This window comes from Mobula hypostoma, chromosome 3 (genome assembly GCF_963921235.1).
Source record: "Mobula hypostoma chromosome 3, sMobHyp1.1, whole genome shotgun sequence".
Classification (NCBI taxonomy): Eukaryota; Metazoa; Chordata; class Chondrichthyes; order Myliobatiformes; family Myliobatidae; genus Mobula; species Mobula hypostoma.
Genome location: NC_086099.1, coordinates 215,447,582 through 215,464,196, shown reverse-complemented (window position 1 = coordinate 215,464,196; position 16,615 = coordinate 215,447,582). Strand labels below are relative to the sequence as shown.

The window sequence follows — 16,615 nt, the reverse complement described above, 5'->3', positions numbered from 1 at the left end:
AGTTAGCAAATTTCATGAAACATGCCGGTGACATTAAACCTGATTCTGATTCCGATTCTGTCCAGTCCTTTCAAAATTCAATAGGTTTCAATGAGATCCCACCTCATTCTTCTGACCTCCAGCGAGTACAGGCCCAGAGCCATCAAATGGTCCTCATACGTTAATCCCTTCATTTCAGAGATCATTCTCATGACCCTCTCCAAAGTCAGCACATCCTTTCTTGGGGGAGGGCCCAAAACTGCTCCCAATGCTCCAAGTGGCAGCTCATCTATGCCTTACAAATCCTCAGCATTACATCCTTGCTTTTATATTTTAGTTGTCTTGAAATTAATGTTAACATTGCATTTGCCATCCTTACCACAGACTCAGCCTGCATGGATGGAGGTCAATTAAACATTCAAAATTATTTGGCCATATCTCCACCCCGCCATCCTGATCTTTTCTATAGCAGGGTGGAAAACCGAACACAACGTTCCTAATGCAGGCTCACCAACAGCTTGTAACGCTGCAAGATAACCTGCCAACTTCTATACTCAGTTCCCTGACTCGTGAAGGCCAGCCTTCTTCACCAGCCTGTCTATCTGTGACATCTCTTTCGGGGGACTGTACCTCGAGGTTTTTCTGTAAAGCTCCTAGGTCCTTCCTAAAATATTTTTAATAATGGATATGGAGAAAGTAAGCATAGCAAAGGGATTTGAGTGCCTTCAAACACGTGTCCTATGCATTACCGAACTAGATAAGGTGGTTTCATCAGACCGCCTGGATTATCTTTGTGATTTTAACGTATTTATTTCCCAATTATTAGGAGCCCAAAGTGATGATGAACATGACCAAATATTGAGAGAAATCCTGAATTACCTGCCTAACGATATCGATGACTACATCGACCTGTCCCTGGAGGATGAGGAAGACATTGTGCGTGAATACAAGACCAAGATATCGGACTCAGCACAGCGCGTCAGCTAAAAGTGAATCAGATTCTGATCAAAGTCACAGCAAGTGACCCTCCCCTATCCCTCCCTACTGATCTCCCTCCTGGCACTTATCCCTGTAAGCGGAACAAGTGCTACACATGCCCTTACACTTCCTCCCTTACCACCATTCAGGGCCCCAGACAGTCCTTCCAGGTGAGGCGACACTTCACCTGTGAGTTGACTGGGGTGATATACTGCGTCTGGTGCTCCCGATGTCGCCTTCTATATATTGGCGAGACCCGACGCAGACTGGGAGACCGTTTTGCTGAACACCTACGCTTTGTCAGCCAGAGAAAGCAGGATCTCCCAGTGGCCACACATTTTAATTCCACATCCCATTCCCATTCTGACATGTCTATCCACGGCCTCCTCTACTGTAAAGATGAAGCCACACTCAAGTTGGAGGAACAACACCTCTTATTCCGTCTGGGTAGCCTCCAACCTGATGGCATGAACATTGAGTTCTCTAACTTCCGCTAATGCCCCACTTCCCCCTTGTACCCCATCCGTTATTTATATACATTCTTTCTCTCACTCTCCTTTTTCTCCCTCTGTCCCTCTGACTATACCCCTTGCCCATTCTCTGGGTTCCCCCCCCTTTTCTTTCTCCCCAGGCCTCCTGTCCCATGATCCTCTCATATTCCCTTTGCCAATCAACTGTCCAGCTCTTGGCTCCATCCCTCCCCCTCCTGTCTTCTCCTATCATTTTGGATCTCCCCCTCCCACTTTCAAATCTCTTAGTAACTCTTCCTTCAGTTAGTCCTGACGAAGGGCCTCGGCCTGAAACGTCGACTGCACCTCTTCCTAGAGATGCTGCCGGGCCTGCTGCGTTCACCAGCAACTTTGATGTGTTGCTTGAATTTCCAGCATCTGCAGAATTCCTCTTGTTAGCAAGTGACCCACCAGGTTCCTGATGAGACGCAATGGCCAACAAAAATCTGCACATTTACAGCACACCAGCACCCCCTCACGCAGCCAGGCACAATCCCATAAGACACAGAAGCGAAATTAGGCCACTCAGCCCATGGAGTCTGATCTGCCATCCTATCGTGGTTGATTTATTATCCCTCTCAAACCCATTCTCCAGCTTTCCCCCGTGCCCTTTGACACCCTGACTAATCAAGGACCTATCAGCCCCCGCTTTAAATACCGCCAATGATTTGGCCTCCACAGCTGTCCGAATAAATTCCACAGATTCACCACCCTCTGGCTAAAGAAATTGCTCCTCATCTCTCTTCTAAAGGAATGTCCTTCTATTCTGAGGGTGTGCCCTCTGGTCCTAGTCTCCCCCACTACAGGAAAACATCCTCTCCACTGGCCATCAGAGAGGTGATGTATTCTGACTGGCTGGTCGATCAACATGTCAATTTAGAATTCAACATGAGGACCAGACCTATCCCTCTCCATAGTTGCCTTCACACTGATGGAATAAGATCATCAGATCCCCCACACACACTTTGTCAACTTGTTTTGCCCCATTCCCTAATAGGAGATCCAGTTTGCAGCCTCTCTCACTGGGATCTCTATGTATTAACCAAGGAAACTTTTCTGAATACATTTGACAACAAATATAATTGGGAGATGATAGAAAGTATAAATAGTAATGCTTTAAACAGTAAGCAGATCAAACAGCAACTGTGTGGAGCAGAAACAATCAACATGCAACTCCCCATTTGAACCTGTTGTTCCACGCTGCTGCCTGACCTGGTGTCTGTTTATAGCATTTTCTGTCTTGGTGCTAGGTCTTCAATATTACCTGTAACATTTTGATTTTGGAAAATACTCTCAGTGGCCACTTTATTAGGTACAGGAGGTGACTGCTCTGACTCATCCACTTCCAGTTTCAAAGTGTTGGGTTTTCAGAGATGCTCTTCTGCACGCCACTGGTATAATGCGTGGTTATTTGAGTTACTGTCAGCTTGCACCAGTCTGACCATTCTCCTCTGATTATCAAAGAGTTTGTGCCCACAGAACTGCCACTCACTGGATGTTTTTTTTTGTGTCTCGCACCATTCTCTGTAATTTCTAAAATCCCAGGAGATCAGCAGTTTCTGAGATACTCAGACCACCCCATCTGGCACCAAAGTGATTCAAAGTCACTTAGGTCACATTTCTTCTGTGTGCTCTTATGCATTGAGTTGCTGCCACATGATTGGCTGATTAGATATTTGCATTAATGAGCAGCTGTATCTAATAAAGTGGCCACTGAGTGTCTCTAAAACTTGCACAGTAGCGAAGTGATTATGTTGCTCAGATAGCAATTCACCAGTTTAAACTAATGATCTAACATTAAGGATTCACTACAACTGATTGGAAAATCCGATTCAGTTAATTAAAATTCCTCAAATTATAATGATGTTACATTATATACCATGTAAACTGTGGGATGATCATAAAAATCCACTTAGTTATCTAATACCAATGAAGTGAAGAAAATATGCCATCTAAGCACCAATGGTAAAGAAAGATTAGCTTTACTTGTCACGTCATACATCGAAACATCCAGTGAAATGCGTCATTTGTATCGAAACACAGGGATTGCACGGGGGGGGCAGCCCGCCAGTGTCGCCATGCTTCCGCCGTTAACAGAGCATGCCCAGAACTCACTAACGCTAGTCCGTATGGCTTTGGACTGTGGGAGGAAACCGGAGCACCTGGAGGAAATCCCTGCAGTCACAGGGTGAACGTACAAACTCCTTACAGGAACTGAAGCCCAGTCGCTGGTGCTGTGGGGTGATGTGCTAACCACTGCGCCATCATATCGTCCCTTGTGTACTGTGGAATACGTGACTCCAGGCCACTTCCACCAACATTGATGATTCTTAACTATCTTTATAAATGCCAACAGGCCACTTATTTGAAGAGGTGATTCAAGCAGTTCAATAAATTCTTTGTCTGCCGTTGGTAAGTGACTAAATAAACAAGACCTTGGTACGCCACGGTAGCTCAGTTCCGGCCATCGGAGTTCAGGGTTCAACTCCAGCGTCCTCTATAAGCAGGTTTGTAAGCTCCTTCCCGTGTGTGTGCTTGGTTTTCTTCCGGGTGCTCCGGTTTCCTCCTTCAGTCCAAAAATGTCCCACTTGGGAAGGCATGAGTGCTCCAGTCCTCCACCCACACCACAACTGCAGAATAGAATCAACATCCTGGATGAGCAAGAGTTTTCCCCGCAGTCGGCTTGTCTTATCCTCCATCGCCCGGAGCATTAGGAACTCAACCGTGAGTGGCTCCACCGGCAGCAGCTTGCCACTCCAGACTGCCAGTAGGTACCTCCCCGCCTCCACTGTGCCCTACCTCCCGGGCCACAATGCCACCGCAGATTCCACGGTCTTCTCCCCTGCCTCCAACAACACTGATAATCGGTTACTTCGTGGCAAATGGCGCGTGCGTCAGCAGAGAGGCCAGCCCCAAAGTGGAGCTGGGCCTTCTTCTTCACCAGCAAGGGGAGAAAGCCCATGCGTGGGAAGAGACTTTTGTAATGCACCTCTGACGTAATTTCCACCCAGAGAGGGTGGGAATGGAACTGCGTAAAAGCCAGTGCTGCGAAGTTTGAATAAACTAGTCTCGAGTGCAACTTACAGACTGTGTGTCGTTATTTCTAGCTCTGTGTGTAGCACATCACTATATTGGTGACCCCGACGGTCCAAATGGGATTTGGACCAAAGATGATCGACTCTTCATCTGTTCACGCAGTTTTAATAAAACTGCCAACTTTCAGGATGCAGTGACCACGCGTTTGGTTTGACCAAGCAGAAACCCAGTTCCAGATTCGGCAGATAACTTCAGATTCCACATGTTACTATTACTTGGTGAGCTCCCTTGACCAGGTGACAGCCGCCCAGGTTGAGGATTTCATACAGTCACCCCCGGAGAAACATAGAAACATAGAAACATAGAAAATAGGTGCAGGAGTAGGCCATTCGGCCCTTCGAGCCTGCACCGCCATTTATTATGATCATGGCTGATCATCCAACTCAGAACCCAGCCTTCCCTCCATACCCCCTGACCCCTGTAGCCACAAGGGCCATATCTAACTTCCTTTTAAACATAGCTAATGAACTGGCCTCAACAGTTTGCTGTGGCAGAGAATTCCACAGATTCACCACTCTCTGTGTGAAGAAGTTTTTCCTAACCTCGGTCCTAAAAGGCTTCCCCTCTATCCTCAAACTGTGACCCCTCGTTCTAGACCTCCCCAACATCGGGAACAATCTTCCTGCATCTAGCCTGTCCAATCCCTTTAGGATCTTATACGTTTCAATCAGATCCCCCCTCAATCTTCTAAATTCCAACGAGTACAAGCCCAGTTCATCCAGTCTTTCTTCATATGAAAGACCTGCCATCCCAGGAATCAATCTGGTGAACCTTCTTTGTACTCCCTCTATGGCAAAGATGTCTTTCCTCAGATTAGGGGACCAAAACTGCACACAATACTCCAGGTGTGGTCTCACCAAGGCCTTGTACAACTGCAGTAGTACCTCCCTGCTCCTGTACTCGAATCCTCTCGCTATAAATGCCAGCATACCGTTCGCCTTTTTCACCGCCTGCTGTACCTGCATGCCCACTTTCAATGACTGGTGTATAATGACACCCAGGTCTCGTTGCACCTCCCCTTTTCCTAATCGGCCACCATTCAGATAATAATCTGTTTTCCTATTTTTGCCACCAAAGTGGATAACTTCACATTTATCCACATTAAATTGCATCTGCCATGAGTTTGCCCACTCACCCAACCTATCCAAGTCACCCTGCATCCTCTTAGCATCCTCCTCACTGCTAACACTGCCACCCAGCTTCGTGTCATCCGCAAACTTGGCGATGCCGCATTTAATTCCCTCATCCAAGTCATTAATATATATTGTAAACAACTGGGGTCCCAGCACTGAGCCTTGCGGTACCCCACTAGTCACCGCCTGCCATTCTGAAAAGGTCCCGTTTATTCCCACTCTTTGCTTCCTGTCTGCTAACCAATTCTCCACCCACACCAATACCTTACCCCCAATACCGTGTGCTTTAAGTTTGCACACTAATCTCCTATGTGGGACCTTGTCAAAAGCCTTTTGAAAATCCAAATATACCACATCCACTGGTTCTCCCCTATCCACTCTACTAGTTACATCCTCAAAAAATTCTATGAGATTCGTCAGACATGATTTTCCTTTCACAAATCCATGCTGACTTTGTCCGATCATTTCACCGCTTTCCAAATGTGCTGTTATCACATCCTTGATAACTGACTCCAGCAGTTTCCCCACCACCGACGTTAGGCTAACCGGCCTATAATTCCCCGGTTTCTCTCTCCCTCCTTTTTTAAAAAGTGGGGTTACATTAGCCACCCTCCAATCCTCAGGAACTAGTCCAGAATCTAACGAGTTTTGAAAAATTATCACTAATGCATCCACTATTTCTTGGGCCACTTCCTTAAGCACTCTGGGATGCAGACCATCTGGCCCTGGGGATTTATCTGCCTTCAATCCCTTCAATTTACCTAACACCACTTCCCTACTAACATGTATTTCGCTCAGTTCCTCCATCTCACTGGACCCTCTGTCCCTTACTATTTCTGGAAGATTATTTATGTCCTCCTTAGTGAAGACAAAACCAAAGTAATTATTCAATTGGTCTGCCATGTCCTTGCTCCCCATAATCAATTCACCTGTTTCTGTTTGCAGGGGACCTACATTTGTCTTTATCAGTCTTTTCCTTTTTACATATCTATAAAAGCTTTTACAGTCCGTTTTTATGTTCTCTGCCAGTTTTCTCTCATAATCTTTTTTCCCCTTCCTAATTAAGCCCTTTGTCCTCCTCTGCTGAACTCTGAATTTCTCCCAGTCCTCAGGTGAGCCACTTTCTCTGGCTAATTTGTATGCTACTTCTTTGGAATTGATACTATCCCTAATTTCTCTTGTCAGCCACGGGTGCACTACCTTCCTTGATTTATTCTTTTGCCAAACTGGGATGAACAATTGTTGTAGTTCATCCATGCAACCTTTAAATGCCTGCCATTGCATATCCACCGTCAATCCTTGAAGTGTCATTTGCCAGTCTATCTTAGCTAATTCATGTCTCATACCTTCAAAGTTACCCCTCTTTAAGTTCAGAACCTTTGTTTCTGAATTAACTACGTCACTCTCCATGTTAATGAAGAATTCCACCATATTATGGTCACTCTTACCCAAGGGGCCTCTCACGACAAGATCGCTAATTAACCCTTCCTCATTGCTCAAAACCCAGTCCAGAATAGCCTGCTCTCTAGTCGGTTCCTCGACATGTTGGTTCAAAAAACCATCCCGCATACATTCCAAGAAATCCTCTTCCTCAGCACCTTTACCAATTTGGTTCACCCAGTCTACATGTAGATTGAAGTCACCCATTATAACTGCTGTTCCTTTATTGCACACATTTCTAATTTCCTGTTTAATACCATCTCCGACCTCACTACTACTGTTAGGTGGCCTGTACACAACTCCCACCAGCGTCTTCTGCCCCTTAGTGTTACGCAGCTCTACCCATATCGATTCCACATCTTCCCGGCTTATGTCCTTCCTTTCTATTGCGTTAATCTCTTTTTTAACCAGCAACGCCACCCCACCTCCCCTTCCTTCGTGTCTATCCCTCCTGAATATTGAATATCCCTGAACGTTGAGCTCCCATCCCTGGTCACCCTGGAGCCATGTCTCTGTGATCCCAACTATATCATAATCATTAATAACAATCTGCACTTTCAATTCATCCACCTTATTACGAATGCTCCTTGCATTGACACATAAAGCCTTCAGGCACTCTTTTACAACTCTCTTAGCCCTTTTTAATGCTTGCCCTGGATTTGTCGGCCTGCCACTTTTACTTTTCCCCTTTGTACTTTTTGCTTCTACGCTCACTTTACACCCCTCTGTCTCTCTGCACTGGTTCCCATCCCTCTGTTGTGAACTAACCTCCTCACACCTAGCCGCTTTAATTTGATTCCCACCCCCCAACCATTCTAGTTTAAAGTCACCTCAGTAGCCCCCGCTAATCTCCCTGCCAGGATATTGTCCCCCGAGGATTTAAGTGTAACCCGTCCTTTTTGTACAGGTCACACCTGCGCCAAAAGAGGTCCCAATGATCCAAAAACTTGAATCCCTGCCCCCTGCTCCAATCCCTCAGCCACGCATTTATCCTCCACCTCATCGCATTCCTACTCTCACTGTCGCGTGGCACAGGCAGTAATCCCGAGATTACTACCTTTGCGGTCCTTTTTCTCAACTCCCTTCCTAGCTCCCTATATTCTTCTTTCAGGACCTCATCCCTTTTCCTACCTATGTCATTGGTACCTATATGTACCAGGACCTCTGGCTCTTCACCCTCCCACTTCAGGATATCTTGGACACGATCAGAAATATCCCGGACCCTGGCACCAGGGAGGCAAACTACCATCCGAGTCTCTGGACTGCGTCCACAGAATCGCCTATCTGACCCCCTTACTATCGAGTCCCCTATCACAACTGCCCTCCTCTTCCTTGCCCTACCCTTCTGAGCTACAGGGCCAGACTCTGTGCCGGAGGCAGGGCCACTGTCGCTTCCCCCGGGTAAGCTGTCCCCCCCAACAGTACTCAAACAGGAGTACCTGTTGTTAAGGGGCACAGCCGCCGGGGTACTCCCCATCACCTTCCTTTTCCCCTTCCCCCTCCTAACCGTGACCCACTTGTCTGCCTCCCGTGGCCCCGGCGTGACCACCTGCCTTCCACTCCTCTCTATCACCTCCTCGCTCTCCCTGACCAGACGAAGGTCATCGAGCTGCAGCTCCAGTTCCGTAACGCGGTCCCTTAGGAGCTGCATCTCGATGCACTTGGCGCAGATGTAGACGTCCGGGAGGCTTGGAGACTCCAGGGCCTCCCACATCCCACATCCGACATCCGAAGGCAAATATGCAGCATTCAAAGCGCTGCTCATAGGGACCTTTGGCCTCTCACGGCGTGAGCGAGGTGCCCGTTTGCTGCACCTGGACGGTTTGGGGGACAGGCCGCTGTCAGCATTAATGAATGAGATGCTAGCCCTGGCTGAAGGACACAAGCCCTGCCTCATGTTTGAGCAGGCGTTCCCAGAGCAACTGCCTGAGGACATACATTTGCTGCTGGCCAACGCAGATTTCAGTGACCCCCGGAAGGTGGTGGCCTGGGCAGACATGCTGTGGAAAGCCAAGAGGGAGAGAGGGGTGTCCACCGGACAGATTACCAAGCCACGCGCCCAACAGCAGGCCAGACCAGGCCTGGCAACAGAGCGCACACAATCCAGAGGAAGGAGTGAGGAGGCCAATGAACAGTGGTGTTTCTACCACCGGTGGTGGGGCACAGAAGCCTGCCGTTGTCACCCGCCCTGCAAGTTCCCGGGAAATGTCAGGGCCAGCCGCCGCTAATGGCTACGGCGGCTGGCCACCAGGACAGCCTCCTGTACATCTGGGACAAACAGTCAGGACGCCGCTTCTTGGTCGACACTGGAGCGGAGATCAGCGTCTTACCCCCGACAGGGTACGACACCCGCAACAAGAAGACGGGACCCACCCTGAGGGCTGCAAACGGCAGCACGATACAGACCTACGGCACCTGCACAGTGCAGCTACAGTTCGGCACCAGCCGGTTCACATGGGACTTCACACTGGCCGCCATGGCCCAACCACTCCTAGGGGTGGACTTCTTGTGAGCTCACAACCTGCTGGTCGACTTGCAAGGGAAAAGACTGGTCCATGCCAAGACTTCCCAGACATTGTCTCTGGATGAAGCCAAGTGGCCAGCCCCACACCTGGACTCCATCACACTGTCTGACAACGAATTCACCAGAATCCTGGCGGACTTTCCATCGGTTCTGGCACCGCAGTTCACGGCAGCCATGCTCAGACACGGAGTACAGCACCACATTCCGACCCAGGGACCATCCCTCCATGCCCGCGCACCAAGGCTTCCCCCGGACAAGCTCCGACTGGCGAACGAGGAGTTCAAGAAGATGGAGGAATTGGGGATTGTACGGCAGTCCGACAGCCCATAGGCCTCCTCCCTGCACATGGTGCCCAAAGCAGCGACTACCACAGACTGAACGAGGCTACAACTCCAGACCACTACCCCGTGCCGCACATACAGGACTTTGCAGCAAACCTGCACGGCGCAAGCATCTTTTCCAAAGTAGACCTCGTCCGGGGATACCATCAAATCCCAGTACACCCTGAAGAAATACCCAAAACAGCACTCATCACCCCGTTTGGCCTGTTTGAATTCCTCCGAATGCCATTCGGCCTGAAGAATGTCGCACAGACATTCCAACGACTAATGGATGCAGTGGGATGCGACCTGGACTTTGCGTTCATCTATTTAGACGACATCCTCATAGCCAGCAATAGTCGTCAGGAGCATCTGTCCCACCTCCGCCAGCTCTACTCCCGCCTGAGTGATTTCAGCCTCACGATCAACCCGGCCAAATGCCAGTTCGGACTCGACACCATGGACTTCCTGGGCCACAGGATTACCAAAGATGGGGCAACCTCTCTGCCTGCCAAGTTAGACGCGATCTGCCACTTCGCCCAGCCCAACACAGTCAAAGGCCTGCAGGAGTTCGTTGGTATGGTGAACTTCTACCACCGCTTCCTCCCCTCAGCAGCCCGTATCATGCACCCTTTCTTCACCCTGATGTCGGGTAAAGGCAAGGACATTCCTTGGGACGAAGCGGCCGCGGCCACTTTTGTTAAAGCCAAGGAAGCTTTGGCAGACGCCGCAATGCTGGTGCACCCCAGAATGGACGTTCCAACCACCCTCACAGTGGACGCATCCAACACAGCAGTCGGTGGGGTAGTGGAGCAACTCATCGAGGGGCGCTGGCAACCCCTGGCGTTCTTCAGCAGGCACCTATGGCCACCCAAACTCAAGTACAGTGCCTTCGACCAGGAGCTGTTGACACTATATCTGGCAATCCAGCATTTCAGGTACTTCTTAGAAGGCAGGCCATTCACCGCGTTCACAGACCACAAACCATTGATCTTCGCATTCACGAAGGTGTCCGATCCCTGGTCGGCCCGCCAGCAGCGACATCTGTCCTATATCTCCGAGTACACGACGGACACCCAGCATGTCTCGGGAAAGGACAACGTCGTGGCAGACGCACTCTCCAGACCAGCTATCCAGGCCCTGTCCCAGGGGGTGGACTATGCAGCACTGGCAGAGGCGCAGCAGGCAGACGGCGAGATGCCCAGCTACAGAACTGCAGTCTCGAGTTTGCAGCTGCAAGACTTCCTCGTAGGCCCAGGTGAGAGGACCCTCCTGTGTGACGTGGCTACCGGCCAACCGTGCCTCATCGTCCCGGCAGCCCGGCGGCGGCGAGTTTTCAACTCCGTACATGGCTTGGCGCACCCATCTATCAGGACAACCGTCCGGATGGTCTCCAGCAAGTTTGTGTAGCATGGACTTCGCAAACAGGTCAGCGAATGGGCCAAAACATGCACACAGTGCCAAACAGCCAAGGTGCAGCGGCACACCAAAGCCCCGCCGCAGCGGGTCGAACCCACCCGCCGGAGGTCCGACCACATTCATGTGGATATCGTGGGGCCCCTGCCAGTGTCGCGAGGAGCATAGTACCTCCTAACTATGGTAGACCGGTTCACGAGTTGGCCAGAGGCGGTCCTGCTCACTGACACCAGCACCGATTCCTGCGCCCAAGTGCTGATTGCAACCTGGGTAGCACGCTTCGGGATACCGGCCCACATTACCTCCGACAGAGGCGCCCAGTTCACCTCCAGCCTGTGGTCGGCTGTGGCCAGCCTGTTGGGAACACAATTACACCACACAACTGCCTACCACCCACAGTCGAACGGACTAGTGGAACGCTTCCACCGTCACTTAAAGTCGGCTCTCATGGCCCGCCTGAAAGGACCTAACTGGGTGGACGAGCTTCCCTGGGTCCTGCTCGGAATCCGCACAGCACCTAAAGAGGATCTGCACACCTCGTCGGCCGAGCTGGTGTACGGCACACCCATGGTCGTCCCAGGAGAGTTCATACCAGCCTCAAGGGGGCAAGAGGAAGAACCCGCAGCAGTCCTGAACAGACTACGTGAAAGGCTCGGCAACCTGGCCCCCATACCGACTTCACAGCACAGACAGATCCTGACTTGCGTACCCAAAGACCTGCAGAACTGTAAGTTTGTATTCGTGTGAAGGAGTGCACACCGGGCACCACTACAGCGGCCATACGAGGGGCCATTCAAGGTGATCAGGAACAACGGGTCCACGTACGTTCTGAACATTGGGGGGAAAGAGGAGGTTTTCACGGTGGACCGACTCAAACCGGCCCATGTGGACTTAGCGCAGCTGGTCGAGGTTCAGGCACCGCAGCGCAGAGGCAGACCGCCCAAACAGAGACTGATCCAGACTGTGGACATGGGGGGGGGTGGTATCGCCAGTTCTGGGGAGGGGGTTAAGTGGCGACACACTTTCAATGCAGGCGAACTGGCTCACAAAGTGGCTTGTGCGACGGCAGAGAGGCCAGCCCCAAAATGGTGCTGGGCCTTCTTCTCCACCAGCAAGGGGAGAAAGCCCACGCACGGGAAGAGACTTTTGTAATGCACTTCTGACGTCGCTTCCGCCCGGAGAGGGCTGGAAGAGAACTGCGTAAAAGCCAGTGCCGCGAAGTTTGAATAAACTAGTCTCGAGTGCAACTTACAGACTGCGTGTCATTATTTCTAGCTCTGTGTGTAGCACATCGCTACAACTTCATCATTTGGAACATTCAAGTCTAAGCTGTGTCAGTGTTTTCCTAGCGTTGAAGTATCTGATATCATGTACAAACTCCTTTGCCTGCTAACTGACCACCCCTCTGGGAAAAGGATCGTAGTCCGTGTTGGTACCAATGATGTACAGCAAAAACCTCAACTGCTCAAACGTGACTCTCGTGATCTCTTTGAATTTTGAAAAATCAGTGGCAAAGACGCTTTTATCTCCGGACCAATTCCACCGCTGGACCGTGGCTCTGGACGTTTTAGCAGGCTCCTCGGTCTGCGCGATTGGCTTCAGACACAATGTAGAGCACTGAACTTTGGCTTCACTGAGAGTTTGGGAATGCACCATGTTTCACCAACCTGATCATTTTCACCCAAACAGTCTGGGCTCACGGATACTATCTGCAAACATATTCCACTGATCTCTGGCAAACCCACCTGTCTGACTAATTACATTTGATCTTTCCCTAAACACTTCCTCCACACCATCCAGCAGTTACCCATCTTATTCAGACTATTCTCACTGGAAGGGCCCCCAGACTGAACTATCCTGTTAAAGGTGATAACAGAAATAGCCTTCTACACTTAAAAACTACAGAACCTCCCCTGTTGCATCACCCCAAGCTACTCTGTTTAAGATAGCTCTTCTGAATATGTGATCCCTTTCCAATAAAATTTTTACCTTAAATGATTTATTACCTCCACAGACCTTGATTTTATGTTCTTAACTGAGACCTGGTTAATATTAAATGACGCAAACAACAGGAATTCTGCAGATGCTGGAAATTCAAGCAACACACATAAAAGTTGCTGGTGAACGCAGCAGGCCAGGCAGCATCTCTAGGAAGAGGTGCAGTCGACGTTTCAGGCCGAGACCCTTCGTCGAGACTCTTCCTTCAGTTAGTCCTGACGAAGGGTCTCGGCCTGAAATGTCGACTGCACCTCTTCCTAGAGGTGCTGCCTGGCCTGCTGCGTTCACCAGCAACTTTTATGTATGTTGCTAATATTACATGAACTGTGTCCCCTTGACTATAACAGTTTCAGCACCCCAAGGCGGACAAGGTGGCGGGCTTGCCACCACATTCAAAAAACATTTTAGGTGCATTCTACTGTTTGTCGACAATTTTTCAAGTTTTGAGGTACATCTGTTTAAAATTTGTGGTCTTCTGCATTATCATTTGTCACTTCCCTAAATGAAATGCCTGCTTTCTCTCAGAATTCTTATCCGCTATTACATTGAACTATGACAGGATTTTCATCTTTGGTGATTTCAATATCCATATTAATGATCTCTCAAATGCAAACTCTCTGGCAGCTGAGTTCATGAGTTTACTAGAGAGTCTAGATCTCAGTGACTTGGAAAAACACTTGACTTAGTAATGACAGAAGCATTAAATATTATTAATGTCGCTCTGTCTGATACCAGTATCTCTGATCATTTTTGATGCCCTCTTGTCTGTATCCAAGCCTCCTTTAACACTGCTATACATTCTGCAGAAGAGCCCATTTTCCCAAGATTATTACAGAGAATTGCAGCGATTCAAAAATATTGTGCTCAACTACATACCAACTGGTGAACCCTGCTCAAACCTATAATGTTCTCAGTCAAGCATCTGGCACAAAATGTGAGGAATTTGCAATATTTTTTATCAATAAAATTGTTTCCATTAGGGAGGGTATAGCTACAGCTACTAGTAACCTCTACAGCCAACCTCATAAAAAGACAGCATTTCTGATTCAGAACTCTTAAGATTGTAACCAAGAGTAAACCGCTTACTTGCTGTCTCAACCCTGTCCCTACCACATGTTTTAAGGAATCTTAATAGTGTTTTCAACTCTGTTAGGAAAATTATTAACACATCCCTCGAAACCGGAGTTTTACTGGATGCCTTCAAAATTGCAACTGTCATAACCCTACTTAAAAAGCCAAATCGTGTTAGTGAGGTACTTGCTAATTACAATGTATATCAAATCTTCCTTTCCTGGGCAAGATTCTTCAGAGAGTTATTTTCAACCAACTCAACAACTTTCTGAATAAGAACACTGTTCCGGAAATGTTTCAGTCATGTTTTAGAGCAAGCCACCACAGAGAGACGGCTCCCACCAAAATTTTCAGCGACCTTAGGCTCAGCACTGGTGCCAACAGCGTCTCAGTTCTAGTTCTTCTGGATCTACAGAAGTGTTGTCTTTGACGCAATTGACTACAACATTCTCCTAGATTACCTTGAGAACTGGTTGGCCTCTTTGGTAGTGTCCTTAATTGGTTTTGTTCATATACCTTAGAGAGGCAATTTTTTGCCTTGGAGACCAATTTTCTAAGAGATACAATATACCTTTTGGTGTTGCTCAGGGAAGCTGTCTTGGTCCCCTACTCTTCTCTTTATACATGCTTCCCTTATGAGACATCATTGGAGAGCAAAAACTTCAGTTCCACAGTTATGCAGATGACAAACAGTTTTATATCTCGGTTGAGCCTGATGACTACAACACCCTATCTTCTCTGACTTCTGGTAAGGCTGCAATAAACAAATGGAAGAGGAATAATTTCCTAAAACTAAATGAAGATAAAACTGAAATACTTTTGTTTGGTCGCAAAGCCGAAAGAGATAAATTTCTGGATAAACTTGGGAACATAGCACTCCTTGTAAAGTCAGAAGGAACAAGCCTGAGTAAACACAAAATACTCTGCAGATGCTGGGGTCAAAGCAACACTCACAACACACTGGAGGAGCTCAGCAGGTCGGGCAGCATCCGTGGAAACGATCAGTCAATGTTTTGGGCTAGAACCCTTTGTCAGGACTGAAGAGGGAAGGGGCAGAGGCCCTATAAAGAAGGTGGGGAGAGGGCGGGAAGGAGAAGGCTGGTAGGTTCCAGATGAAAAACCAGTAAGGGGAAAGATAAAGGGGAGGGGAAGCAGGGAGGTGATAGGCAGGAAAGGTGAAGAAGGAATAGGGGAAAACACAATGGGTAGTAGAAGGAGGCGGAACCATGAGGGAGGTGATAAGCAGCTGGAGGAGGGGGCAGAGTGAAATAGGGATAGGGGAAGGGAGGGGGAGGGAATTACTGGAAGTTGGAGAATTCAGTGTTCATACTAAGGGGCTGGAGACTACCTAGACAGTATATGAGGTGTTGCTCCTCCAACCTGAGTATAGCCTCATCATGGCAGTAGAGGAGGCCATGTATGGACAGATCTGAATGGGAATGGGAAGCAGAGTTGAAGTGGGTGGCAACTGGGAGATCCTGTCTGTTGTGGCGGACGGAGCGGAGGTGCTCCTGGTGCAGCCTCCTCTACATCAGTGAAACCCGACACAGATCGGGGGACCGCTTTGTCGACCACCTCCGCAAGACAGCAAACACCTCCTCTTCTGTAATCTGTATATGGTCCATGACCTACTGCTGTTTTGCCTCACTGCTTTCGACTCTGTGTCCGTCTCCCGAGTAAATACAGACGCAAAAAATCCACTTCAAATCTGCTCCATCTCATTTGGCTACACCATAGATAATCATACTGATCTTCTAGAGATTTTACAATTTAGAATCTCAACCTGTGGAGCAGATCTATCTTTTCCATATTTACTTTAAAACTAATGGCATTATGATTGCTAGATGCGAAGTGTTCCCCTACACAAACTTCTGTCACCTGCCCTGTTTCATTCCCTAATAGCAGATCCATTATCACACATTCTGTCACTGGGACTTCTACATACTGATTAAGGAAACTTTCCTGAACACATTTGACAAACTCTATCCCATCCAGTCCTTTTACAGTATGGGAGTCCCATTCAATATGTGCAAAGTTAATCACCTACTATAACAACCTTTATGTTTCTTGCAACAGTCTGCAATCTCTCTGCAGATTTGTTCCTGTGAATCTCGGGGACTGTTGTGTGCTCTGTAATGTAGCCCCATTAAC

General features: G+C 48.6%; 1 protein-coding gene across 4 annotated transcripts in view; it reads left to right on the top strand.

The window, feature by feature from the left end:
- Positions 1–4,537, top strand: part of LOC134344523 (NEDD8 ultimate buster 1-like) — a 50,401-nt gene extending 45,864 nt beyond the window's left edge. For all 4 annotated transcript variants that reach the window (XM_063044473.1, XM_063044472.1, XM_063044471.1 and 1 more), the window contains one exon: positions 806–4,537. In XM_063044473.1, the coding sequence (XP_062900543.1) occupies positions 806–966 (161 nt within the window). In that variant the 3' untranslated portion in view covers positions 967–4,537. The remainder of the gene's footprint in view (positions 1–805) is intronic.
- The last annotated feature ends 12,078 nt before the right edge of the window (positions 4,538–16,615 follow it).